The 27602-nt window shown below is 51.2% G+C and overlaps 3 protein-coding genes across 5 annotated transcripts in view; 2 read left to right on the forward strand and 1 right to left on the reverse strand.

Annotated features, from left to right (window-relative positions):
- LOC127585905 (complement C1q tumor necrosis factor-related protein 3-like) overlaps positions 1 to 27230 on the forward strand; it is a 130589-nt gene extending 103359 nt beyond the window's left edge. The window contains exon 5 of the transcript XR_007958611.1: positions 26215 to 27230. The gene's annotated coding sequence lies outside the window, so the exon portion shown is untranslated. The remainder of the gene's footprint in view (positions 1 to 26214) is intronic.
- Positions 1 to 27602, reverse strand: part of LOC127585911 (class I histocompatibility antigen, F10 alpha chain-like) — a 603397-nt gene that overhangs the window by 365241 nt on the left and 210554 nt on the right. The window lies entirely within an intron of this gene.
- The window catches only part of LOC127585907 (complement C1q tumor necrosis factor-related protein 3-like), a 76744-nt gene continuing 58829 nt past the window's right edge, over positions 9688 to 27602 (forward strand). For 2 of the 3 annotated variants that reach the window (XM_052043643.1, XM_052043642.1), the window contains exons 1-3: positions 9688 to 9740; positions 9826 to 9891; positions 15712 to 15805. In XM_052043643.1, coding sequence (XP_051899603.1) covers positions 9723 to 9740; positions 9826 to 9891; positions 15712 to 15805 — 178 coding nt within the window. In that variant the 5' untranslated portion in view covers positions 9688 to 9722. Of the gene's footprint in view, positions 9741 to 9825; positions 9892 to 12032; positions 12321 to 15711; positions 15806 to 27602 lie in introns of those variants that run through there. The other variant, XM_052043645.1, reaches the window with a different exon arrangement.

Genomic DNA, 27602 nt, shown 5'->3' on the forward strand with positions numbered 1-27602 from the left:
TCTGCCTCTCAAAATTGTATATTCTTCACTTTGTTCCATACATTAACCATCGGGGTGTGAATGTAGGAGGAGTGGTTCGCAAGTTTGAAGATGACATGAAAGTTGGCAGTGCTGTTGATGGTGAGGAGGACAGTCCGAGGCTGCGGGACGATCTTCACCAGATGATAAGTTGGGCTGGGCAGCTGCAGATGGAATTTAGCCCTCAGAAGTGCGAGGTGCTGCACTGTGGGAGGTCCAGTGACATTTGGAGGGTTGTACATACACAGTGAACGGTAAGGACCTGGGGAGGATTGAGGAACACGGCGCCCTGGGTGTACAAGTCCAAAATCCCTGGAGATGGCAGCACAGGTAGAAGCTGGTGGAGACGGTGTACCAGATACTTGCCTTCATCGGCTGGGCAGAGAGCAAGAGCAGGAAGGTCTTGGTAAAGGTTAATGAAACGTGAGTTAGACCACGGCTGGGGCACTGTGGGTAGTTCTGGTCTCCACACAAGGGGAAGGATATGACTTTGCTGGAGAGGGTGCAGAGGAGGGTCAGCAGGATGTTGCCTGGGATGGAGTGTTTCCATTCGAAGGAGAGGACAAGATCTTCCACAGGTTCACCAGTTCTCTGAGAGCGCTTGTGAAGAACGACAATTCCACTCAGAAAAGTCTCTGGTCTGATGTCTCCAATACCTTTGGCCCGAGGCTGTGGAAAGAGGTGGCAGGAGAGATCAGGGCCAAAGTAACGGCACTGTGGATTTGGGAGAGTGCAGGAATCAATTTACTGAGCTCACCAGTGCAGTCAAGGTCAGTGTGGGGTCTCCCACATTTGGTTGGATTAAACTCCCTCTGCCTTCTACAGACAAGCCAATTCTGGATCCAAACAGCCAGGTCACTGTGGATCCCAGGCATCTTACAATTCTGGATGAGTCTCCCATGAGGGGCCTTGTCAAACACCTCACTAAAACCCTCCACATGAAACTAACTCGAGCTTGACAGCTGTGGAACTTCAAGTCAGTTAACAATCTGGGATGTAAAGAACACCCCCTCAGTGGTGCTCACCACAAAGCTGGCCGGTTGTAAAGTTACCCAGCTGGTTGATGGACCCTCTGGGGGAGGGTTTCTGCTGTCGTTCCCCAGCCCGGCCCCACCCACCAACGTGACCGACTCTTCGACGGCCTCGTCACCCACTTCCTCCGGGCAACTGGGGATGGGCAATAAATGCTGGCATTGCCGGTGGGGCCAGACCCTGGAGACTGAAGAGATAACATCAGACCCCGGTGGGGCCGTGCACTCTGTGTTCAGGCGAGATAGAGAGGGAGGTAAAAGGGGTGGGGGGTTGCTTCAATAACCAAGGAGGAGGTCACGGCTGCACTCAGAGAGGACATACTGGAGGCTCATCCTCTGAGGCAGTGTGGGTAGAGCTCAGGAATAAGGAGCCATCACAGGGACGGGGTTACACTGTAGGTCTCCCAGTCGCCAGCGGGAGACAGGAATAGGGATGGAGACAGATTATGGAAAGAGGTGACAACAACAACATGGTGGGAGACTTGAACATCCCCTGTAGAGACTGAGACTACCTCAGTGCAAGAGGCTTAGGTGAGGCAGAAGTTCTTCAGTGCATCCAGCAGGGTTTCTGCACACTGGAGGAGGGGCCACAGTGGACCTGGTGTTGGGGAACCAGCCTGGCCAAGTGACCGACCTTTCAGTGGGAGAGCATTTTGGGAACAGTGATCACAACCCAGAGAACACAGAACATAGAACAGTACAGCACAGGAACAGGCCCTTCGGCCCACAATGTTGTGCTGAACCAATTGCATTAGTAATCAACTGCCCAACTAGACGAATCCCTTCTGCCCACACAATGCCCATTTCCATCAATTCCCCTCACATTTATGGGCCAATCTAAGAGCTGCTTGAACCCCTCCATGGTATCTGCCTCCACCCCCACCCCTGGCAGCACATCCCAGGCACCCACCACTCTGTGTGGAATAAACTGGCCCCACACATCTTCTTTGAACTTACCCCTTCTCACCATAAATGCACGCCCCCTGGTATTAGACATTTCAACCCTGGGGAAATGATACTGTCTCTGTACTCTATCTATGCCTCTCATAATCGTATAAACCTCTATCAGGTCTCCCCTCAGCCTCTGTCGCTCCAGAGAAAACAACCCAAGTTTGTCCCACCTCTGCTCACAGCTCATGCCCTCAAATCGGGGCAGCATCCTGGTGAACCTCTTCTGCACCCTCTCCAAAGCCTCCACATCCTTCCTACAACGGGGTGACCAGAACTGAATGCTAAAGAACTAAAGTTGTATAAAGCTGCAGCATAATTCCTGACTCTTGAACGCAGTGCCTTGTCTAATGAAGGCAAGCATGCTATACGCCTTTATTTTGGAACACGTTAGGACTCAGGATAAGTCTGGACCCCACAGGCAAGTCCTAATTTGGGGGAGGGAAAGTTCCAGCATTTCTAGACAGGAGCTGGGGGACATTAATTGGGAGCAGCTGTTACCGGGCACGTCCGCATCAGACATGTGGAGGGTGTTTAAAGGCCAGCTGATCAGAGGTCAGGGCCGGCATGGTCCAGTGAGGAGGAAGGGCACGGACGGCAGGGCGCGGGAACCTTGGGTGACGGGGGAGGTGGTGAACTTGGTGAAAAAGCAAAAGGAAGCGTCCGTCAGGTTTAGGAAGGTTCAATCGGACAGGAACCCTGAAGAAGTTAAAGACCGCAGGATAGAGCTCAAGCAGCGGACTGCGAGGGCCAACGGTGCCGCGAAATGTCCTTGGCAAATGGGATTAAAGGGGATCCCAAGGCATTTTATACTCACATTAAAGACAACAGGGTAACTAGGGAGAGGGTAGGAGCACTCCAGGATAAAGGAGGGAATTTATGCCTCGAACAGAGGCTGTGGGTGAGGTACTAAATGAGTACCTTGCATCGGTATTCACCAAGGAGAAGGAAGTGGAGGACAGTGTGGGGTGTGCGAACGTGCTGGGGCATTTTGAGATCAGGAAGGAAGTGTTGCTGGGTATCTTGAAGAGGCACCAAGGTGGATAAATCCCCAGGGCTTGGTGGGACATACCGCAGGTTATTGAAAGAGGCAAGAGAGGAGATTGCTGGGGCCTTGACCTAGATCTCCATGTCCTCTCTAGCCACAGGTAAGGTCCCGGAGAACTGGAGAGTAGCCAGTGTTGTTCCTTTATTTCTTTGTTCATGAAGGGAAGTAAGGATAATCCAGGAAATAACAGGCCTGTGAACCTCACGTCAGTGGTGGGGAATCTCATGAGGAGGATTCTTAGGGATAGGATTTGTGTGCATTTGGGAAACTATGGGCTGATTAGGGATAGTCAGCATGGCTTTGTGCAATTCAGGTCGTGTCTAACTAACTTGATTCAGTTTTTTGAGGAGGTGACCAAGGTGATGGCTGAGGGGAGGGCAGTAGATGTTGTCAGTATGTGGATTTCAGTGAGGCATTTGTCATGGTCCCTCATGCGGGCTGATCCAGAAGATTAAGATGCATAGAAGACAGAGGATAGTGTTGGACGGGTCCTATTCCGACAGGAGCTCTGTGTCCAGTGGTGTTCTGCAGGGATCCTTACTGGGACCTCTGCTGTTTGTGACGTTGGTAAATGACTTGGACAAAAATGTCGATGGGCCCATGAGTAAGTTTGGAGACGACACAAAGATTGTTGGAGGTTTGGGCAGTGAGGAATGTTGTCAAAGGATACAGCAGATACATTTGTAGATATGGGCTGCGAAGTAGCAGATGGGGTTTAATCCGAGCAATATCCCATGTTGCATGACAGAGTTATAGGGAGAGGCTGGACAGGCGAGGGAGGTTTTCCTTGGAGCGTAGGAGACTGAGAGGTGATCTTATAGTGGTGTATAAAATCATGAGGGGCAGAGATAGGTTGAAGACACTTGGTCTTATTCCCAGGGTTGGGGAATCAAAAACTAGAGGGCATGGGTTTAAGGTGAGAGGGGAGAGATTTAAAAGGAATTTGAGGGGCAACTTTTTTACACAGAGGGCGATGAGCTGCCAGAAGAAGTGGTTGAGACAGGTACAATAAGGGAAGAAGGCACGGTCATGTAGCGGTTAGCATATTACAGTGCTGGTGATCTGGGTTCAATTCCCGCCGCTGTCTGTAAGGAGTTTATACATTCTCCCTGTGTCTGCGTGGGATTCCTCCGGGTGCTCCGGTTTCCTCCCACTTTCCAAAGATGCACGGGTTAGGAAGTGGGCATGCTATGTTGGCACCAGAAGTGTGGCGACAGTTGCGGGCTGTCCCCAGAACACTCTACGTAAAGATGCATTTCACTGTGTGTTTTGATGTACATGTGACTAATAAGGAGATCTTGTCTTAACTGATCTTATAATAACAACTTACAAAAGCCATTTGGAGAGGTACATGGATAGGAAAGGTTTAGAAGTTTATGGACCAAATGTGGGCAAATGGGACCAGCTTGAATGGGCATCTTGGCCAGCATGGAGTAGTTGGGCCGAGGGGCCTGTTCCTGTTCTATGTTCCAGGAATAAAACTGGAGGGACAGAGATTGAGGGTAAGGGGGAAGAGGTTCAGAGGGGATGTGAGGGGGACCTTCTTAACCCCGAGAGCAGGGAGCACCTGGAACACTCAGCTGGAGCGAGAGCTGGAAGCAGTGTCACTGACGGCACATCAGAAGTGTCTGGATGAGCACTTGAGTCACTTCAGGATTGTCCACGGGCCAAGTGCTGGGAGATGGGAACAATACGGATGTGTGCCCACTGGCCACCATGGATGAGGTGGGCTGAATGGCCTTTTTCCCTGCTGTGTCAGTCTGTCAATGTGAAGTAAGACATTATATGAACTTAGCAAATATACAGTAAATGCCACAAAGCACAAGATGCAGCGATGGTGATAAGGTCTGAGCTTATCAGCACTGTGAAGGCGATGTTCTGCTGGCTGCAGTCTCGGGTAACAGTTGGGGACAGGAATGAACACATCTTCACACCGAGCTGTCAGTGCTGGGCTGCTCTCTACTCTGGTGATGTTACCACATCATGGGCTCAGCGAGAAACACTTGTGTTTCCAGAAACACATCCTTTAGTTTTCCTTCCAGCTCACAGCCTGTTTGAAGGTCCGGCCCCAGCACTGGGTTCCACACAGGGCCCTGGGTTGGAAACGTTGCTTGGTTTTTGTCCATTTTGATTCTCCACAAACGACGCGTTCCTTGTGAAGGCATCTGTCCTCAGCAGGAATGTTCCTCCCCCTCAGCTACCTGCTGATCTACTGACTCACTCCGGGGAGATGTCCTTCCATTCACCCTTTAGATCTTCTGCCAGTGACTCCATATCCCTCCATTCTCTGCACATCCATGTGCCTGTCGAAGAACCTCTTAAATGCCTCTATTGTATCTGACTCCACCCCACCCCTGGCAGCCTGTTCCACCAGTCTCTGTGTATAAAAACTTGCCCCGCACATCTTCTTTGAACTTACCCCTTCTCACCTTAAATGCATACCCTCTAGTCCTAGGCATTTTGACCCCAGGAAAAAGATACCGGCTGTCTATTCTCTCTATACCTCTCATAATCTTATAAACTTCTATGAGGACTCCCCTCAGCCTCTGGAAACACAAGAGAGATTCTGCAGATGCTGGAAACTGGAGCAACACACACAGAATGGTGGAGGAACTCAGCAGGTCAGGCAGCTTCTATGGAGGGAAATAAACAGTCGACTTTTCGGGTGAGTCCTGATGAAGGGTCTCGACCCGGAATGTCAACTGTTTATTCCCTCCATAGCTGCTGCCTGACCTGCTGAGTTCCTCCAGTATTTTGTGTGTGTCTCCCCTCAGCCTCCGACGCTTCAGAGAAAACAACCCAAGTTTGTCCAGCATCTCCCCATAGCTCATTCCCTCTAATCCAGGCAGCATCCTGGTGAACCTCTTCTGCACCCTCTCCAAAGCCTCCACATCCTTCCGGTAATGGAGCGACCAGAACTGAATGCAGCACTCCAGATGCAGCCCAAGCAGAGTTTTATAAACCTGCAACATAACTTCCCTACTCTTGGACTCAGTGCCTCGACACACCGTCTGAAGTCTGCTATACACATTCTTCACCACCCTATGAACTGGTGCAGCCACATTCAGGGAGCTGTGGCCTTGGAACAAAGATCCCTCTGTACATCAACACTGCCGTTAACTGTGTACTGTCCCTTTACGTTTGATCTCCCAAAGTGCAACACCTCACATTTAGTCCAATTAAACTCAATCGGATATTTGTCCATCCAGATTTGCAGCCGATCTACGTCCCGCTGTATCCTTTGCCAATCTTTCAAACTGTCCACAACACCGTGAACTTACTGACCCACACAGCTACATTTTCATTCAGGTCATTGATATATATCAGAAAAAGCAGAGGTGCCAGTAGAGATCTCTGCAGTCACGGACCTCCAGCCAGAATAAGTCCCATTGAGAACTACGCTCTATGTCTTCTGTGGGCAAGGCAATTCTGAATCCAAATGGCCAAGTCATCGTGGATCCAATCTTAATCCTCTGGATGACCCTACCATGAGGGATCTTGTCAAATACCTCAGTAAAATCCATGTAGACAACATCCACGGGTCTACCTTCAATGATTAATTCGTCACCTTCTCGAAAAACTCACAAGTTAGCAAGACACGACTTGCCCTGCACAAGTCCTCACTGACTGTCTCTAATGGGGCTGTGGTTTTCCAAATGCTCATAAATCCTATCCCAAAGAATCCTCTCCAATAGATTCCCTACCACTGACGTGAGACTCACCGGTCTATAGTTCCCAGGATTATCCTTATTTCCCTTCTTGAATAATGGAACAACATTAGCTTCTCGCCAATCCTCCGCTCCCTCGCCTATAGTTAGAGAGGACACGAAGATCTTGGTCAAGGCCCCAGTAGTTTCGTTTCTTTCCTCTCTCAATAACCTGGGATTGATCCCATCAGACCCTGGGGACTTATCCACCTCAATGCTCTTCAAGAGACCCAACATCATCTCCTTCTTTATCTCAAAATGTCTGAGCACATTAGCACTCTCCACACTGATCTCCCCATCTCCCACGTCCTTCTCCTTGGTAAATACCGACGCAAAGTACTCATTAACGACGTCATCCACATCCTCCACCTCCAAACACATGTTCCCTCCTTTATCCTTGAGTGGTCCTGCCCTCTTCCTTGTTGTCCTCTTGCTCGATGAATGTATAGAATGCCTTGGCATTCTTGAGTTCCTTTCCAGCTCCTTCACATCCCTCAAGGGCTCTGTTTGATTTTAGCTTCCTAAACCTTACAAATGTTTCCTTTACCTTCTTGACTGAATTCACCACCTTCTCGACATCCAAGGTTCCCTTACCTTGCCATCCTTCCCTTCCTTCCGACTGGAACATACCTGTCCTGTACTCTGTGCAGTTGGTCGTTAAACATCCTCCGTATATCAGATGTGGACTTGCCCAAAAACAGCTGTTTCCCAATTAACTCTCCCTGCTTCCTGCCCAATGCTCTCGTAATTTGCCCTGCTCCAATTTAATACTCTCCCGCAAAGTGCATACGTATCCTTATCCAAAGCTATCTTAAGACTTCAGGAGTTGTGGTCACTGTTCATAAACTGTTCTCCCACTGAAAGCTCGGTAACCTGGCCAGGCTCGTTACCCAACATCAGGTCCCGTACGGCCTCTCCTCTCGTTAGACTATCTACATATTGATTTAAGAAAACCTGCTGGATGCACCAAACAAATTCTGCCCCGTCTAAACCTCTCGCACTAAGGAAGTCTCAGTCTGTACTGGGGAAGTTCTGATCACACATGACAACAACCTTGTTGTTTTGACACCTTTGCCTAACCTCCCTCAATGTCCCGGTGGTTATCGGGAGGTCTGTAGTGTAATCCCACCAGAGTGATTGCATTTTTTTTCTTTTTGATTTCTACCCATACAGTGGATGAGCCCTCCATTGTGTCCCCTCTGAGTGCAGCTGTGATATTGTCCCTGATTAATAGTGCAACTCCCTCCCCCCGTCCCACCCTCCACTTCTACCTACCTCTGTCTTTTCTAAAACATCGAAACCCTGGAACATTAAGCACCCATTCCTGTCCCTCTCTCAACCAGGTCTCTGTAATGGCCACAACATCATCGCTCCATGCACCGATCCACACGCTCAGTTCAACACCCTTACCCCTAATACTCCCAGCATTAATACACACACTTCACACTGTCCGTCCCATCGTGTCGTCTACTTTGCTCCTGTCTGTGTTTACCGGCTCTGACATCTCCCTTCCTCTCAATCCTTCCACTTTCTGACCCGGTGCTCTGGTTCCCATTCTGCTGCCAGACTAGTTTAAACTCTCCCGAGTAGCACCAGCGAACCTCCCGGCCAGGATATTGGTTCCCCTCCAGTTGAGGTGCAACCCGTCCTTCTTGTACAGGTCACCCCTGCCCAGGAAGAGGTTCCAATGATCCAAGAACTTGAAACCCTGTCCCGTGCACCAGTTCCTCAGCCACACACTCATCTGTTCTGTCTTTCTGTTCCTGCTGGAAGTAATCCAGAAATTACTACCTTCCAGGTCCTGTCCGGACTCCCACTGCACAGGACCTCTTCACCGAGGGCCTGTATTGGGCCGTATTGTTCTATGGTTCTATGGTTCTTTCTGCTGACGTCAATGGTGCCAACGTGCACCACCGTTTCTGGCTGCTCGCCCTCCCCCTTGACAATGTTCCGTAGCTGCTCCGAGACGTCCTAGCCCCTGGCACCCAGGGGCAACATCACTCTGGAATCAAAGATGGACGGTTCAGCTGTCAGCCTGCACCACTGGAACTTGGGTTCACCTCCCCAAGGGAAGAGGGTCCACAGGAGGGATGAGAGAGGCAGACAAACTCCCCACTGGTAGGGAGGGTGGGCAGAGCGAGGGCGTTCACATTGGTTGCCTCAGGAGCAAGTGGCAGAGGTTCAACTTTCTGGGCAAGAGATACCAGTGGAAGTGAGGAAAAGATGTCTCATGCAGAGATGGGTTTTAGTCTGAAACTCCCTGCCAGTGGGGAGGTGAGGGGAGGGGAGGGGGGAGGGGAGGGGAGAGGGGGAGGTCAGAGTCAGTCAGAGCCTGCGGAAGGGAATCGGAGGGCCCCAATGGGAGGAAGATGAGGAAACAGTTAGGAATGGGGTGGAGGTGATTGTTCAGCTGGGAGGCAGCATAGACTTGATGGGTCAATGATTCTGAAACGGTTCATGCAACGGAGCCTTTACTGGGGTTGATCCATGGAAAGTTGTCCTTCTGTCTCATCGAATCGCCCCTCCTGTCCCGTTCCCTCCCACCTACCCTCGGATTCCCACCACGTCAGCTGTTCAGGTTTCGGTGATGGGGATTGGAGTGTGAGGGTGGGGTTGGAGTTGCCCAGAATTTTCTCCATCTAGTTGGGAGACACTGGCCCAATTCCGGGTGGAACTGCCAGCGATTTCCTGGGGGTGCCAGCACATAGTTGGCGTCCTTGTTTCTGTGCATGGGTGCGGGTCCCAGAGTTTCCTGAGGGCCTCATTGCGCAGAGGTTCCCTCCCCGTCCTTCCAGAGTTGATTCAAGTTCTTTCTGTTGACGCCTGGCGTGGCCCAGGATGTGGTTCTGCTTTCATCTCCACAGAGACCCACTGAGCTGAAGGAGTGAGATCTGGCAGTTATAAAGGCATTCAGAAGGGTGGGAGCCACCGAAGCAGCAAGTTCGACCAGGACTGAGAATAAGAGAGAACATGGCGTCCCAGAGACTGGTACAGCTGAGCCCTGCTCACCGAAGTAATGTTTAATCGCTTGGTTCTTTCAGCCTGTCTAACGTCTTGTTGATTTATTTCACAGGGACATCTGGTGTGTTTGATCCTCCTTCAGACATGGACATGGGAAAGTCTTGGGAAAGATTCCCAGGTGAGGACAAAGCCTCCCTCTCTCTGTCTCATTCCCAGCCTTCCTTTGTGTTCACCCCTCTCTCATTTTGTCTCACATTTCCTCTCTCTGACCCCTGTCTGTCTGTCTCTGTCACTCTCAATGTCTTGGCGATCCTGGGTAGATCTTGTTCTCTGCTGTTTCACCCTCTCCGACTGTCTGCCCCTCTGTCCACAGAGATTCTTCACACATCACACTTCCCCTTTCTCAATGTTTTATTGAAATTCTGTTCCTTGTGCTCTCTCTGTCTCTGTCTCTGTCTGTCTGTCTGTCTGTCTGTCTGTCTGTCTGTCTCTCTCTCCCTCTCTCACTCACACAACCTCCTTCACGCTCTCTCGGGGTATGCAGAGTCTCCTGAGGAGGATGCAGAGAGACATCAACAATTTCAATGAGTGGGCGAAGGTGTGGGAGATGAGTTACAATGTGGGACGAACACGGAGCCATCCACCTTGGTGGGAAAATAGACTGAGAGTGGTTTAAGCAACGGGAGATGTTGGTGTTCAGAGGGAGCTGGGAGCCTTTGTACACGATCACTGAAAGCCAACACAATGTTCAGAGAGCAGTTGACAACACAAGTGGTATTTTACTGCAAGAGGATCTGAGGACAGAGGAGAGACTTCTTGCTCCAATTATTTCAGGCCCTTGGGAGATGTACCCGCGATATTGGGCACTGTATCAGTCTGGTGTCCCTGATGAAGGAAGGGCCCCTGTGCCTGGGGGAGTACAGAGAAGTTTCACCAGACCGATTGCTGGGATTGAGGGTTGGTCCTCTGGGGGGAGATGAAACAAACTGAGCCTGTGTTCTGAGGTGCAGAAGAACCCTTCGGGGGTTGGACACAGCAGACGTGTGGGGAATGACCTTTCCCCTGATGGGACACCTGGGATCAAGTGTCTCCATCTCCAGACAAAGTGCTGTCCATCTGGGAGAGAGATGAGGGAATTTCTTCACCTGGAGTGCGGTGACTCCCTGGAGTTCTCTGCCCAAGGGAGGTGGAGAGGGTCAGCCGCTGAGTGTGTTCCAAGACAGATGTCAAGGGATTTGAAGCGAGTGGAGGAATCGGGGTTTGGTGCAGGAAGCTGCTGATGAGATGGATGATCAGGTGTGCTGTCCCTGACTGGCTGAGCAGGTGTGAGGTGCTCAGTGTTACAGCCCTGCCTCTGTAGATAATGGTCTCCCCCTCTGTCCCATCCTCTCTGTCTTTGAACCTGCTCTCATCACCCCTCTCCTGGTGGAACCAATCCCTGACTCCTGACAAACCAGTGGGCCATTTCTCAGCTCCCTCTCCTGTCCAACACGTGGTGGATCCTTCCCAATCTGTGCCCGCTTTCCCGAGGAATTTGTTTTGAATCCGCTTGGCAGCTTCCTGCCCTCCCAGACCCTGTGGGACATCCCCAAGCCACAGGTCAGGCCCCGAGGGAGGGGCAGCCACCTCTCTGTGGTGCCTGAGGCAGGTGGGACCACTGTCCCTTCCACACACCCCCAGTTGGGGCGCCTGCCTTCACCTGCTCCCCTTCAGCAGTCTACACCCACCCTGCTGCAGCCCTCTGTTACCTCTGGTGTTCTCCGGGGATCTATTCCTGCCCTCTCCCCGCCACTCCTTCCCCCAAGCTCAGCCCAGCGGGCATCAGCTGTCTGCCCATAACTGCCTGCCCTATACCCCCAGCACTCCCCTGAACACCCCCTTTCTCTGAATGATCTGCCCGTGTCTGACTTCCAGCACTGGGGGAGCAGACATTTCCCCAGATTAACTGTCAAGCAACCGTTCAACACCGTTCCCCGGAACACCTTCTGGGTGCAAACTGTCTCTTCTGTCCTTCAATGTGGACGGGAGCCCACCAGTCAGCACTGACCAGTTGGGCCGAATGGCCTGTTTCCAGGTTGTGTGTTTCTGTGATAACTCGAACAACCCACATTCGCTCTGACACAGGCCTTTGCTTCCACTGTAGTGTCACTCATTCCGTTACCACCTCGCGGTTCCTGTCTCAGCCTCTCTTCCTGCCGGTCTCTCCTCTCTCTCTCTCTCTCTCTCTCTCTCTCTCTCTCTCTCTCTCTCTCTCTCTCTCTCTCTCTCCGCTCTCTCTCACTTCTCTCTCTCTTACTCTCTCTCCCTCCCTATCTCTCTCACCCCTCTCTCTCCCCCTCTCCTCCCCTCCCTCTCTCTCTCCCTCTCTCGTTCACACACAGACACACACACACACACACGCACACACCTCGTTGTCTCACTCTCTGATTCAATCCACCCTGTCTCCCGGTCTCCCTCTCTCTCCCCCCACTCTCCCACCCTCTCTCCCTCTTCCCTCTCTGTTTTACTCTCTCTCTCTCCCCCTTTTTCTCTCTCTCGCCCTCTCTCTCCCTCTCTCTCTCCTTCTCTCTCTCTCAGGGTATTGAGTATAGAAGGCAGGAGGTCATGGTATGGTTGTACAGGACGCTGGTGCGGCCGCACTTGGAGTGTTGTGTTCGGTTTTGTTCACCCTGCTACAGGAAGGACGTGGTTAAACTGGAGAAAGTGCAGAAAAGATCTACAAGGATGTTGCCAGGGCTTGAGGGACTGAGTTACAGGGAGAGGTTGGACAGGCTGGGACTTTATTCCTTGGAGCGTAGGAGACCGAGAGCTGATCTTACAGAGGTGTTTAAAACCATGAGGGGCAGAGATCGGATGAATGCATTCAGTCTTTTTCCCAGGGTTGGCGAATCAAGAACTGGAGGACGGAGCTTTCAGATGAGGGGGGAGAGATTGAGTGGAAACTTGAGGGACAACGTTTTTACACAAAGGGTGGTATGAATGTGGAACGAGCTGCCAGAGGAAGTGGGTGGGGCAGGTACAACAACAACATTTAAAGGACAGTGGGAGAGGTACATGGATGGGAAAGGTTCAGAGGGATATGGGCCAAATGCAGAAAATGGGTCGAGCTTAGTTGGGGCATCGACGTCAGCATGGACCTGTTGGGCCGAATGGCCCTTTTCTCTGTTATATGACTCTATGAATTTATGACTCTCTCCCTCTCTCCCGATCTCCCTCCCTCTCTCCTGATCTCTCTCCCCTTTTCACACGTCCCCTCTCTCCCCCTCTCCCCCTCTATCCCCCCTCTCTCCCTCTCCCTCTCTCCCTCTCTTCCCCACCTCTCTCCCTCCCCTCACTCTCTCTCCCTCTTTCTTCTCTCTCTCCCCTCCCTCTTTCTCTGCCTCCACTCCCCTGCCTTCTGCCTCTCCCCCTCCCTCTCCCCCTCCCTCACTCTCTCTCTCCCTGCCATTCTCACCCCCTCCCTTTCTCCAACCCTTCTCTTTCCTCCTGCCTCCCTCTCTCACTCTCTCTCTCCCTCTCTCCCCTCCCGCTCTCCCTCTCTCTCCATCACCCTCTCTCCCCCTCCTTCACTCTCTCTCTACTGCCCTCTCTCTCCCCCCTCCCTCCTCTCCCCTGACCTCCCTCTAACTCTCCCAGTCCCTCGCCCTCTCTCTCACCCCTCCTGTCCCCCTCCCCATCTCCCTATCTCCCTCACTCTCTCTCTCTCCCCCTCCTAATCTTTCTCTCTCCCTCCCTCTCTCAAACCCCTCTCTCTCCTCCTGCCTCCCTCTCTCTCCCCAACTCTTGCCACCCTCCATCCCCTGCCCTCTCCCTATCTCCCTCTCCCTCCCCCTCTCTCACACCCCGCTCCCCTCCCTTCCGACCTCAATCTCTGTCAGTGAGCAGGACGAGGGAATGAGCAGTAACACCTGGGGGTGTGCAGACGACCCAGGGCCGGGTGGGGATGTGGGCGGTGAAGGATTGAGGCTGTGGGGTGATGTGGACGGGGTGAGGGAGTGGGCAGATACCGGGTTGCAGTGTAACGGGGACACTGTCGGCCGGTGGTGTCAGGGAGGGAGATCGTTGTCTGAAGGGTCACGGAGCGGGAGGTGAAGTAGGCGTACGGATTGCTTGCCTTTATTGGTCGAGGCACAGAGTCCAAGAGTCAGGGAGTCAAGAGGTTCACCAGGATGCTGCCTGGATTCGAGGGCATGTGCTGTAAGGAGAGGTTGGACAAACTTGGGTCGTTCTCTCTGGAGCAGCAGATTAAGAGAGGCACAGACAGAGTAGACAGCCGGTATCTTTTCCCAGGGTCAAAATATCTAATACTAGACGGCATGTCTTCAAGGTGAGGGGGGTAAGTTCAAAGGAGATGTGGGGGTCAGATTTTTAACACAGAGAGTGGTGGGTGCCTAGAATGTGCTGCCAGGGGTGGGGGTGGAGGCAGATACGATAGAGGGGTTTAAGAGACTCTGAGATGGGTGCATGTGTGTGCAGGGGAAGGAGGGTTGTGGACGTTGTGTCGACAGAAGGAATTAGTTAAGTCAGACATTTAATTACTAGTTTAATTCATTTGGCACAACATGTGGTTGACACGGTAGCGTAGCGGTTAGCGCGAAACTATTACAGTGCCAGCGATCGGGGTTCGATTCCCGTCGCTGCCTGTAAGGAGTTTGTACGTTCTCCCGTGTCTGTGTGGGTTTCCTCCAGGTGCTCCGGTTTCCTCCCACATTGCAAAGACGTACGGATAGGTTAATTAGGGTTTAAAAAAATGGGCGGCGCGGACTCCTTGGGCCGGTAGGGCCTGTTACCGCGCTGTAAATAAAACATCAAAAAAAAATCAAAAAATGTTCGATGTTCTGTGTTCTCTGTCGATGGGGAGGGGAAGGACAAGGGGACCTGTGCCTGTGTGTGAGCAGTCGCTGCAGCTGGCCGTTACCAAGTGGATGGGCACCCCCAGACCTACACCCTCAGACCCCCCACCCCAACACATGCCACCCCCAGATCCACACCCCCAGACACACCACCCCCAGACACCCCACCCTCAGACCCACACCCCCCGACACCTCACCCTTAGGCCCCCCACCCCTACCCCCACCCCAGATCCCCCACCCCCAGACACACACCCCCCCAGAACCCCCACCACCAGAACCCACATCCCCAGACACCCCACCCCCAGACACCCCACCCAAAGAACCCCCAACCCCCAGAAGATCACCCCCAGGTCTCCACCCTCAGAACCCCCACTCCCAGACCCCCCACCCCAACCACCCCCAGACCCATATCCCCAGGTCCACACCCTCAGACCCACACACTCAGACACACCCACCCTCACACTCCGCACTTCCAGACCTCCGTCCCCAGAACCCCATACCCAGATGCCACCCCAGAACCCCCACCCCCAGACCGCACCCAGACACCCCACCTCCAGACACCCAACCCTCAGACCTCCACCCCTAAGCACCCCACCACCAGACCTCACATCCAGTCCCCAACCCCCAGACACCCCACCCCCAGACCCCACCCCCAGACCTCCACCCCTAGACCTCCTCAACATCCCCCACTCCTAGACATCCCCGAAACCCCCACCCAAGCCCCCTATCACCAGATCCCACCCACATCCAGTCCCCCCACCCACAGAACCCCCGCCACCCCGAGACCCTGCACCCCCACCTGGCCAGCCCGATCTCTCCCCATGTGTCAATCCCCTGGAGATCTGTCAGCACAGTAACCTGACACGATCCATGGAAAGGCCGTCCCCACTTCCCAACTCCACGGGACAAAGCTTCTTCTCCCACACATCACCATGTGATCCCACAGTGAGGCAGGCTGTCTGTGGGAGGGGCAGGACACCTCGGTGAATGAGATTTGGGCACCCACCCTGTTCCACATCCCTCGCTCCGCTGCATCTGCAGGTTGAACATTTGCAGTGATTCTCGAAGCCGACACAACACCCTGGAAAGGAGGAAGATCTGAATTGGTTGCTGATGTAAATTGTATGAACGTGTTCTTGTTTCAGACGGCTGTCTATGAACTGCCTGGACAAGAGAATGTTCTGGAGTTTATCCAGCAGACAGTGAAGAAGCTCAGACCCGTGTCCGGTCTGGGCCCAGGTAAGTGGAATTGCAGAATAAGGCGGTAACTGTAATGAAAGCAGAAAATGCCAGTCCTGCCATCTCTGCAACGGCAGGAACAGGGTTGGTGTTCCGGGTTGGTGGTCTCACATCAAAGCCAGGAAAAGTTGGAATGATCCTGGCCAGGGCAAGGTGATATATTTGGGAAGTCAGACAGGAGAAGGACACGGGGTAGGTGGGGCAGCGCAGAATGTTGCTGGACAGAGAGAGCAAGGGGTCCATGTCTGTAGTTCCCTTTAAGTGACAACATAGGTAGGCCGGGTGGGGAAGAAGGCGTAAGGCTCACTTGTCTTCATTGGTCGGGTGTAGAATATAGAGTTGGGACATTATGTTGCAACTTTACTGAACCTTGGTCAGACTGCTCAGAGCAGTGTGTGCAGTTCTGGTCACCCCCAGGAAGGACGTGGTGGTGCTGGAGAGGGAGCAGAGCAGGTTCACCAGGGTGCTGCCTGGACTGGAGGACATTAGTTCTGGGGAGAGACAGGACAGACTGGGCCTGTTATCCCTGGAGTGACGGAGGCTGAGGGCTGACCCGCTGGATGTGTATAAAATTATAAGAGGCACAGATGGGGTGGACGGTCTGAACCTTTTCCCAGGGTTGGGGTATCAAACACAAGAGGGAGGGGGTTTAAGGTGAGGGGAAGGAGGTTGAAAGGAGATCTGAGGGGGAAGTTTTTACACAGAGAGTGGGTGATACCTGGGACTCACTGCCGGAGGGAGTGGTGCTATTTGATACGGTCACTGTGTTCAAGGAACCTTCTTTCTTGTAAAGTTCGGGTATAATTTATCTTTAATTTATGTTGCTCTTGTGAATGCCGCTTACCGGACGCTCTGTGCCTGTGATGCTACTGCAAGTAAGTTCCTCATTGCACCTGTACACACATGGACTTGTACATCTGACAATAAACCGAACGTTGACTTTGACGTTGAATCAGGAACTTAAACAGACACTGCATAGGTCCTAATGCAGACACATGGGATTGGTGTAGATGGTCAAAGAGGTTGGGACGGATGTGGTGGGTCAGAGAGAAAACAGAAATTCAGTGAGAGGCTGGTGTCCGGGACAGTCCTGGTGATGAGAGAGAGTGCTGGATCATGTAATGAGGTTCTGGAATGTGTAGTATGCTGCTGGATCATGTAGTGAGGTTCTGGAACGTGCAGTACGCTGCTGGATCATGTAATACAGTACTGGAATGTGTAATGCAGTGTTGGATCATGTAATATGGAGCTGGCAGGGGGATGGGAATCCATGCAGAAAGACTGAGGTAAGCAATGCAGAGACCAGAGCAAAATTTAGAACAGAGAAAAGAGTGGAGTGCAGAAATGTCGAACACGAAGGACACAAAGATTACTGGATTCGAAAAGCACAATGAGTGTAAGGGCACTTTATCTGAATGCCCGTAGTATTCGAAACAGGGTCAGTGAACTTGTGGCACAAATCAGTACATAGGGGGATGACTTAGTGGTCATTACAGAAACGTAAATGCAGGGTGGAGATGAGTGGGAATGAAATATCCAAGGGTATCAGGTAATACGGAAAGAGTTGTGAAGGAGGTGGGTTAGTGCTCTTAATTAAGGATGAGATCAGGGCAATAGTGAGAGACGATATAATATCTAAGGACGGAATGTTGAGCCCGTCTGGGTAGAGCTTAGGAAAAGTGAAGCAAAAAATATCACTGGTGGGAGTTGTCTGTTGGCCGCCGAATAATAACATCACAGCGACACAGGCAATAAACCAAGAAATATTTGCTGTGTGTGAGAATGGAACGGCAGTTGACCTGGGGAACCTTAACTTGCACATGGATTGGGTGAATCAAGTTGGGCGAGGCAGTCATGAGGAGGACTTCATAGAAGGCATCCATGATAGCTTTCTTGAACAGCAGGTTACTGAACCTACATATAAGGGAACGTGCTACCTCAGATCTCGTCCTGTAGGCAAAAGGCAGGTAACTGCAGGCCTGTTTGCTTAACATCTGTAATCGGGAAAGTGCTTGAAGCTATCATAAAGGAAGGTACAGCAGGACATCTGGATAGAAGTGGTTCCATCAGGCAGTCACTGCATGGATTTGGGAAGGGCAGATCCTGTTTGACAAATGAGGATATAATGAGCGCAGTGGATAGAGGGGAACAGGTGGTTGTTGAACACTTGGATTTCCAGAAGGTGTTCGATAAGGTGCTGCATAAAAAACTGACCCATCAGATAAGGGTGCATGGAGTTGGGGGTGATGTATTATCGTGGATAGAGGATTGGTTAACCAATAGAAGGCAGAGAGTTGGGATAAATGGGTGTTTCTCTGGTCGACAATCAGTGGTGAGCGGGGTGCCGCAGGGGTCAGTGCTGGGCCCACAACTGTTCACGATATACATTAATGATTTGGAAGAGGGGACCGAGTGTAACGTACCAAAGTTTGCTGATGACGCTAAATAGAGTAGAAAAGCAAATTGTGCGGATGATGTGGAGAGTCTGCAGAGAGATAGAGATAGGTTAAGTGAGTGGGCAAGGGTCTGGCAGATGGAGTACAATGTTGGTAAATGCGAGGTCATCCACTTTGGAAGAAATAATAGAAGATGAGATTATTATTTAAAAGGTGAAAGATCGCAGCGTGCTGTGGTGCAGAGGGACATGGCAGTGCTTCTGCATCAGTTGTAAAAGGTCGGTTTGCAGGTGCAACAGGTTATCCAGAAGGCAAATGGAACGTTGGCCTTCATTGCTGGAGGGATTGAGTTTAAGAGCTGGGAGGTTATGCTGCAACTGTACAGGGTACCGGTGAGGCTGCTCCTGGAGTACTGCGTGCAGTTCTGGTCTCCTTACTCGAGGAAAGATATACTGGCTTTGGAGGTGGTGTAGAGGAGGTTCACCAGGTTGATTCTGGAGATGAGGGGGGTCAGCCTATGAGGAGAGATTGAGGCGCCTGGGACTATACTCGCTGGAATTCAGAAGAATGAAAGGGGATTTTATAGAAACATATAAAATTATGAAAGGGAGAGATCAGATAGAGGCAGGAAAGTTGTTTCCACTGGTAGGTGAGACTAGAACTAGGGGACATAACCTCAAGATTCGGGGGAGTAGATTTAGGACGGAGATGAGGAGGAACTGCTTTTCCCAGTGAGTGGTGAATCTGTGGAATTCTCTGCCCGGGGAAGCAGTAGAGGCTACTTCATTCAATATATTTAAGGCACAGTTAGATTTTTGCATAGCCGGGGAATTAAGGGTTATGGGGAAAAGGCAGGTAGGAGGAGCTGAGTCCACAGCCAGATCAGCCATGATCTTTTTCAATGGCGGAGCAGGCTCGACGGGTCAGATGGCCTCCTCCTGCTCCGCCATTGTTATGTTCTTATTGAATGGCTGACTCTCTGGGACTGTTGAATCCTGAGGGCCGTGATGTACCAGGTCAGTAGCTGCTATGAGATCCATTGGAGCAGTCCAGGAGCCCAAGTAGTCACTCTGAGTGGTCAGAGTGTGTGAGGTGGGAAGTTAAAGTGACAAATCCCTCTTCTCCAAGGGAAACAGACCCAGTCTCTAGTCACTGCCCGTCACTGAACCTTTCCATCGCAGGCAACACCCTGAGGGACTCATCTCCAATTATCGACCTTTAAGCCTGCCAGGATAGCCGAATCCTCCTCCTTAACAGGAACAAGTCCTGGAATCTCACCGTCCACCCTTCCTTCTCCATGGTGACCACACAGAACACAGAACCATAGAACCATAGAACAGTACAGCACAATACAGGCCCTTCGGCCCACCATGTTGTGCTGACCTTCAAACCACACCTAAGTATCTAACCCCTACCTCCCACATATCCCTCTATCTTAAATTCCTCCATATGCTTATCTAACAATCTCTTGAACTTGACCAACGTATCGGCCTCCACCACCACCCCAGGCAGCGCATTCCATGCACCAACCACTCTCTGGGTGAAGAACCTCCCTCTGATATCTCCCTTGAACTTCCAACCCATTACATTAAAGCCATGTCCTCTTGTACTGAGCATTGGTGCCCTGGGAAAGAGGTGATGGCTCTCCACTCTATTCTTCTTAATATTTTGTACACCTCTATCATGTCTCCCCTCATCCTCCTTCTCTTCAATGAATAAAGCCCTAGCTCCTTTAGTCTCTCCTCATAATCCATTCTCTCTAACACAGGCAGTATCCTGGTAAATCTCTTCTGTACCCTCTCCAACGCTTCCACATCCTTCCTATAATGAGATGACCAGAACTGGTCTAACCAGAGTTTTTTAAAGCTGCATCTTTACGTCGTGGCTCTTAAACTCGATCCCCCAATTTATGAAAACTAACACCCCATAAGCTTTCTTAAATACCCTATCCACCTGTGAGGCAACTTTCAGTGATCTGTGGATATGGACCCACAGATCCCTCTGCTCCTCCACACTGCCCAGAATCCTGCCACTTACCTTGTACTCTGCCTTGGAGTTTGTCCTTCCAAAGTGTACCACCTCACACTTCTCCAGAATGAACTCCATCTGCCACTTGTCAGCCCAGCTCTGCATCCTATCAATATCCCTCTGTAATCTTCGACAGCCCTCCACACTATCCACAACACCGCCGATCTTCGTGTCGTCTACAAACGTGTTAACCCACCCTTCCACCCTCTCATCTACGTCGTTAATAAATATCACAAAAAGTAGAGGTCCCAGAACCGATCCTTGTGGGACACCACTAGTCACAGCCCTCCAATCCGAATGCACTCCCTCCACCACAACCCTCTGCTTTCTACAGGCAAGCCAATTCTGAATCCACACGGGCAATCCCTGGATCCCTTGGCCTCTGACCTTCTGAAGAAGCATACAATGTGGAACCTTGTCAAACGCCTTACTAAAATCCATGTAGACAACATCTACTGCACTACCCTCATCAATCTTCCTGGTCATCTCCTCAAAGAACCCTAAAAGTCTTGTGTGGCAAGATCTTCCCTTCACAAAGCCATGCTGGCTGTCCCTGATCTGTCCATGATTCTCTGAATGCTCATAGATCCTTCCTAACAGCTTACCCACCACAGACGTAAGGCTCACTGGTCTGTAATTCAATGGACTATCCCTACTACCTTTTTTGAATAAGGGACAACATTCGCCACCCTCCAATCCCCCGGTACCATCCCCGTGGACAACGAGGACTCAAAGATCCTAACCAACGGTTCAGCAATCTCCTCCCTTGCCTCACGAAGCAGCCTGGGGAATATTCCGTCAGGCCCCGGGGACTTATCTGTCCTAATATTTTCGGACAGCTCCAACACATCCTCTCTCTTGATATCTACATATTCTAGAACATTACCCTTACCAACACTGTCCTTAGCGTCATCAAGGCCCCTCTCCTTGGTGAATACTGAAGAGAAGTATTCATTGAGAACCTCACCCACTTCCACAGCTTCCAGGCACATCCTCCCACTTTTATCTTTAATCGGACCTACCTTTACTCTCGCCATCCTTCTGCTCTTCACATACGAGTAAAAAGCCTTGGGATTCTCCTTAACCCTACTCGCCAAAGCCTTTTCATGTCCCCTTCTCGCTCTCCTCAGCCCCTTCTTAAGTTCCTTCCTTGCTACTCTATATTCCTCACGAGCCCTGTCCGATCCTTGCTGCTTACACCTTATGTATGCTGCCTTCTTCTTCCTAACGAGTTGCTCCACGTCTCTCATCACCCACGGTTGCTTCACCCTGCCATTCCTTCTCTGCCTCACCGGGACAAATTTATCCCTAACATCCTGCAAGAGATCCCTGGACAACGACCACATCTCCATAGTACATTTCCCTTCAAAAATGTCCCCCCAATTTACACTCTCAAGTTCTCGCCTTATAGCCTCATGATTTGCCTTTCCCCAATTAAATTTCTTCCTGTCCTCTTTGCTCCTATCCATGTCCATGACAATGCTAAAGGTTATGGAGCAATGGTCATTGTCCCCCAAATGCTCACTTGTCGATAGATCTGTCACCTGACCCGGTTCATTACCTAAAACTAGATCTAACATGTTATTCCCTCTCGTCGGCCTGTCAACATACTGTGACAGGAATCCGTCCTGGACACACTTAACAAACTGCACCCCGTCTAAGCCTTTGGCACTAACCAGGTGCCAATCAATATTTGGGAAGTTGAGGTCTCCCACAATAATAACCCTGTTATTTTTGCATCTTTCCAAAATCTGCCTCCCAATCTGCTCCTCAGTGTCCCTACTGCTAGTGGGGGGCCTATAGAATACTCCCAGGAGGGTAACTGCTCCTTTCTTGTTCCTAACTTCCACCCATATTGACTCTAGAGAGGATCCTTCTACATTATCTACCCTTTCTGCAGCTGTAACAGTGTCCCTGACCAGTATCGTCACCCCTCCCCCTCTTCTCCCCCCTCCCTGTCCCTTTTAAAACACTGAAAACCAGGAATATTCAATATCCGTTCCTGCCCTGATGTCAGCCATGTCTCTGTAATAGCCACAATATCATAGTCCCATGTAATTATCCAAGCTCTCAGTTCATTTCCCTGGTTCCTGATGCTTCTTACATTTAAGTAAATGCACTTTAGCCCATCCACCTTACTACTTTTATAGCCTGTACTCTGCTTCTCCTTCCTCAAAGCCTCTCTACCTGTCAGATCTGACTTTTCCCCATCCCCTTCTACCTCTGACCTACTCCTCCGGTTCCCTTCCCCCTCGCAAACTAGTTTAAACCCTCCTGAAACACCCCTGGCTGCAAGGATATTGGCTCCCCTCGGGTTCAGGTATAACCCGTCCTCTCTGTACAGGTCCCACATTCCCCAGAAGAGATCCCAATGATCCAAAAATCTAAAACCCTCCCTCCTGCACCAACTTCTCAGCCACACATTTATCTGCCACCTCCTCCTATTCCTGCCTTCACTATCAGGTGGCACGCAGCAATCCTGAGATCACTACCATTGAGGTCCTGTTCTTCAGCCTTATGCCTAGCTCGCTAAACTCACTTTTCAGGACCTCATCCCTCTTCCTACCTATGTCATTTGTACCAACATGAACCACGACTTCTGGCTGTTCTCCTTCCCGCTCCAGAATCCTGTGGACCCGATCAGTGACATCCCGGACCCTGGCACCTGGGAGGCAACATAACATCTGGGATTCATGCTCACTGCCACAGAACCTCCTACATGTTTCCCTGACCATCGAGTCCCCTATCACTACAGCCCTCCTCTTCTCCTCCCTTCCCTTCTGAGCAGCAGGACTGGTCCCTGTGCTAGAGACCTGGCTACTGCTGCTAGGCTCCGGCAGGTCATCTCCCTCAACAGCTTCCAAAGCGGGAAACCTGTTACTGAGGGGAACAGCCTCCGGGGTCCTCTGCTCTATCTGACTGTTCGTTTTCTTTTTCCTCTTCCCTCCCCTGACAGTCACCCTTCTATCGACTTCCTGGACCCCAGAAGTACCTGTCTGGGGGGTGGGGGGGTGGTGACTGTCTTCCTATGTACAGAATCTACAAAACTCTCTCCCTCCCTGACGCTGCGCAGTGTTTGAAGCTGTAACTCCAGCTCATCGATTTTGAGCCGAAGTTCGTCCAGCCTCAAGCACTTACTGCAGATGTGGCCATCGTGGACTGCAGCAAGGTCCATGGGCTCCCACATCCAGCAGCTGCAGCAGACCACCATGTCCTCCATCTGAAATAATTCCATTTTTTATCCCTACCTAGTTTTTTTCCTACTTAAAAATGTATAACAGATAACAGGTGAACCTTACCTTTACTTACTGGCTACTCGCCCATCTTGGCCCTTTACGTCGAAGCCCCTTGAGCCAAAGCCCAAAACACTCTGCTCCCTCTCTCCGCTGCCCGCTCCGACGCTGCCCGCTGGATATGGCAGTCGTCTTTTTACACTGCGCACGCGCTTCCGACTGACAGCGCAGGAACAGACCCTTCGGCCCACCATGTCTACACTGACCACGATGCCTGTTTAACCTAATCCCGTGTCCCTGCACATGATTCATATCCCTCCATTCCCTGCTTCTTCCTGTGATGATGGAGATGCCTGTTCAATGTTGCCATGGGGTCTGCTTCCCCACCTTCCCTGGCAGTGTGTCGCAGGCACCCCCACTCTGACCACTGAACTCTCACCATTTCACTGTGGAGTGACTCCCACTTGCGAGACGTCGACCTACCTGCAAGTAGCTGCTCCCGGTCTCCATTTGTCAGGAACTATTTAAAGCGGATTTCCCCCAGATCAGAAACGCAACTTGCAGACACCTTTTTCCCCTTCCCAGAACGACTTGGAAATTTACACAGTTGTCACTGTCTCCAAGGTTCCCTCCGACCTCTTTCCCGATGACATTCCCTGGAAACGATCCTTCTCTTCTGGAAACAGAAAATGCTGGGGACACTCAGCAGGTCAGCACGGGAGGGAGTGAGGGGGACGTCGAGGTTCACTCAAGTAAGTCTGGACAGGCTCCTGAACACTGTGGGACAGTTTGTCAGGAGTGTTATGGGTGACGGCAGATGGACCTGGGCTGGTACGTGGAACGACGATGTTGTGCCCATTACAGAGACTGGGTTGAGGGAAGGGCAGGACTGGCAGCTCAACATTTCAGGCTTCATATATCGAGGGATGTAAAAGAGATGGGGGAGGTTCACTGCTGAGCAAGGGTCCGTACTGGCACCTCTGCTGTTTGTGATCTGTGTAAATGGCTTCAGTGAAAACGTGGATGGAGTCATAGAGCATGGATACAGGCCCTTCGGCCCAACCGGTCCAGTCTGACCACATTGTCCACCTAGCTAGTCCCATTTCCCTGCGTACGCCTCATATCCCCACAGCCCCGGCCCCTCCATGTACCATGTAGACTAGTGGGTCTGTAAGTTCACAGACGATACAGAGATGGGTGGTGCTGTGAACAGTGCGGAAGATTGCCAAAGGATACAGCAGGATATTGATGAGTTGCAAATATGGGCAGAGAAATGGCAGATGGAGTTCAATCCAGCCAAGTGTGAGGTTCTGCACTTTGGGAGATCAAATGTAAAAGGACAGTAAACTGTTAATAGCAGGACCCTCAACAGTGTTGATGTGCAGAGGGATCTTGGGTTCCAAGTTCATAGCTCCCTGAAAGTGGCTGCATAGGTTGATTGGGTGGTAAAGCAGGCGTATGGCATGCTTGCCTTTATTAGAGTCAAGGCAATGAATTCAAGAGTCAGGAAGTTATGCTGCTGTTTTATAAAACTCCAGTAAGTCTGCATCTGGAGGATTGCATTCAGTTCTGGATGTGAGGGCTTTGGAGAGGGTGCAGAAGAGGTTCACCAGGATGCTGCCTGGATCAGAGGGCATGAGCTATGGGGAGAGGTTGGACAAACTTGGGTTGTTTTCTCTGGAGCATCGGAGGCTGAAGGGAGACCTGACAGAGGTTTATAAGATTATGAGAGGCATTAATAGAATGGAGAGCCAGTCGCTTTTCCCCAGGGTTGAAATATCGAATACCAGAGGGCATGCATTTACGTTGAGAGGAGGTAAGTTCAAAGAAGATGTGTGGGGCAAGTTTTTTGACACAGAAGGTGGCGAGTGCCTGGAATGTGCTGCCAGGGGTGGGGGTGGAGGCAGATACGATAGAGGCATTTAAGAGGCTCTTTGACCGGCACATGAATGTGCGGAGAATGGAGGGATAGGGTACATTGTGCAGGCAGAAGGGATCTGTTTAGTTAGGTGTTTAATTACTACCTTAATTGGTTCGACACAACATGGTGGGCCGAAGGGCCTGTTCCTGTCCTCTGCTGTTCTGTGGACTCACTGGGCAATTTGGGAGCTGCTTTGAGGTGATCTCCGTGATATTCTATCAACGGCCCATTTTGTGTTTCAGGTAATCAAGTCATATTTGATGTCAAGCGCAGTGGGAACGGTGAAACTGTGACTGCAGTGACTACCATCATCTACAACAAGGTCAATGTGAACAAGGGGAAAGGCTACAATTGCAAGACTGGGAAGTTCACCGCTCCGAAAGGGGGCCTGTATTTCTTCAGCTACTCCTCGCTCCCTGGCAGAGGGACGAAGACTGACGTGCAGCTACTGAAGAATGGAAAGGAAGTTAGTTTGATCCACAGTGTCCTGCCCATAGGTAGTTCCCAGCTCTCCATGAGGAACATCATCCTCAAACTCAACAAAGGGGATAAGGTGTGGGTGCAACTGATCGCCGGGAAACTGTGGAGTGAAGGAGGGTCCCTCAGCTTCCAGGGCTTCCTACTGGGGCAGTAGGCCGTCCCAGCAATGCTTTGCTTCTGCAAGCCCTTCCTGCTCTGCAGATGAAAATGCTTCAGCCTGGCTGCGATGTTGTTGAATCAACAAGCGAAGCTGACTGGGGATGAGACTGGTTCACGGTTGGAGAGAGACAGGGAGACACAAAGAGATTGACCTGCCAAAGACAAGGGTTAGAAAGTTGCCTTTGGTGAAAGGTCTGAAGGCACAAACCCGGGAACGGGACACAGTCGCTCCGTCCCGTCAGCCTGACCTGCTGGTTGTACAGAGCCGGCCTCAGGAAACATGATCCCAGACCTTCACCGTTATGCTCCGTGAGAATTTTGTGTGCCCCAATACCATCAGCTTCCCTTCTCCCAAACACTGGAGAGCACGGAGCGAATGTGCTGATGTCTCCTCGTACGACACGCCCTCCATCCCAGGGATCAGCCTGCTGAGCCTTTGCTGCATTCCTTCTACTCCAGGCACATCCCTTCTGATGCTGGGACACCAGACGTGTCCACAATATCCCACAGGCCGTCCCTGCTCGTTAATCTTCAGCACTGATGTATAAGTCGACCAGGTCACCCTGAGCACCGACTCCTACACCTTCCCACCATTGCTCAGATAATTGGTGTTTGCCACCAGGTGGAGCCGAAGAAATGTAACGTGTGACCGAGAACTGTTCGGTTCTTTCCTGAAGCAAAGCACTGCTGGTGTTGGGAATCCAACACAAGAACCGGAAATGGCAGGAGTACTCAGCGGGTCAGGCAGCATCTGTGAGAGAGAACCAGAGTCAATGTTTCAGCACAGACCCGAAACATGGACGCGTTTCCTTTCCCCACAGACCCTGCCCGACTGATGATTATTCACAGCGTTTTCTGGGTTTATCTCAGTTCTCAGTTTCTATCGTTCTCCCCCACAGAGCCTGACATCGGAAGGTGGGATTGTTAAAATTATCAGTGCAGGGTTGGTGAGTTTGTGACATTTGCCATTCTCTGACCCAGTGCTGGGACCCAGATATCATTTATTATCTCGAATGTGTTCACGATGTTGTGTCCGGAAGCAGCAGCTGAACTGTGCCATTAACGATGTGAACACTGTCTGAGTGATGTCATCAAGGTCAACTTTCGGCATCGCTCTCGGGGTGGGAATCTTACTGAAGAATGTTGTTCCTCTAGTTACTGCAATCTCATTGGCTGAGATGCTGACTGCTGCTTTTGTGAATGCAAAATTAAATGTATTCTTTTGGATCAAATACTCTGCCCAGTTTGTCTACATTCAATATTTCCACAATCTGGAGTTAATTTGATCAGCCACGCAGATATCAGTCTCCGAACTGTGCCTCACTGAAAACCACACCCCGTCCCCCAGTCCAGTTCCTGAGCTGTGAGACTTTGGCCTGAAGCTCCCACTGGTTCGTCAGCTGTCTGAGCTTGTCTGTCTCCTGCCCTTAACCCACACCGTCTCTGTACCCTGGCCTGGGGCACAATCTCCCTCTGGAAGACCCCCTTCCTGCCGTTAGATGGGTTCAGCTCCCAGGGGAGGGACCTCGGTGATTTCCATCAATATTTTTCCACCAGTCTTCACCGTGGGGAGCACTGCA

Source organism: Pristis pectinata, chromosome 34 (assembly GCF_009764475.1).
Source record: "Pristis pectinata isolate sPriPec2 chromosome 34, sPriPec2.1.pri, whole genome shotgun sequence".
NCBI lineage: Eukaryota > Metazoa > Chordata > Chondrichthyes > Rhinopristiformes > Pristidae > Pristis > Pristis pectinata.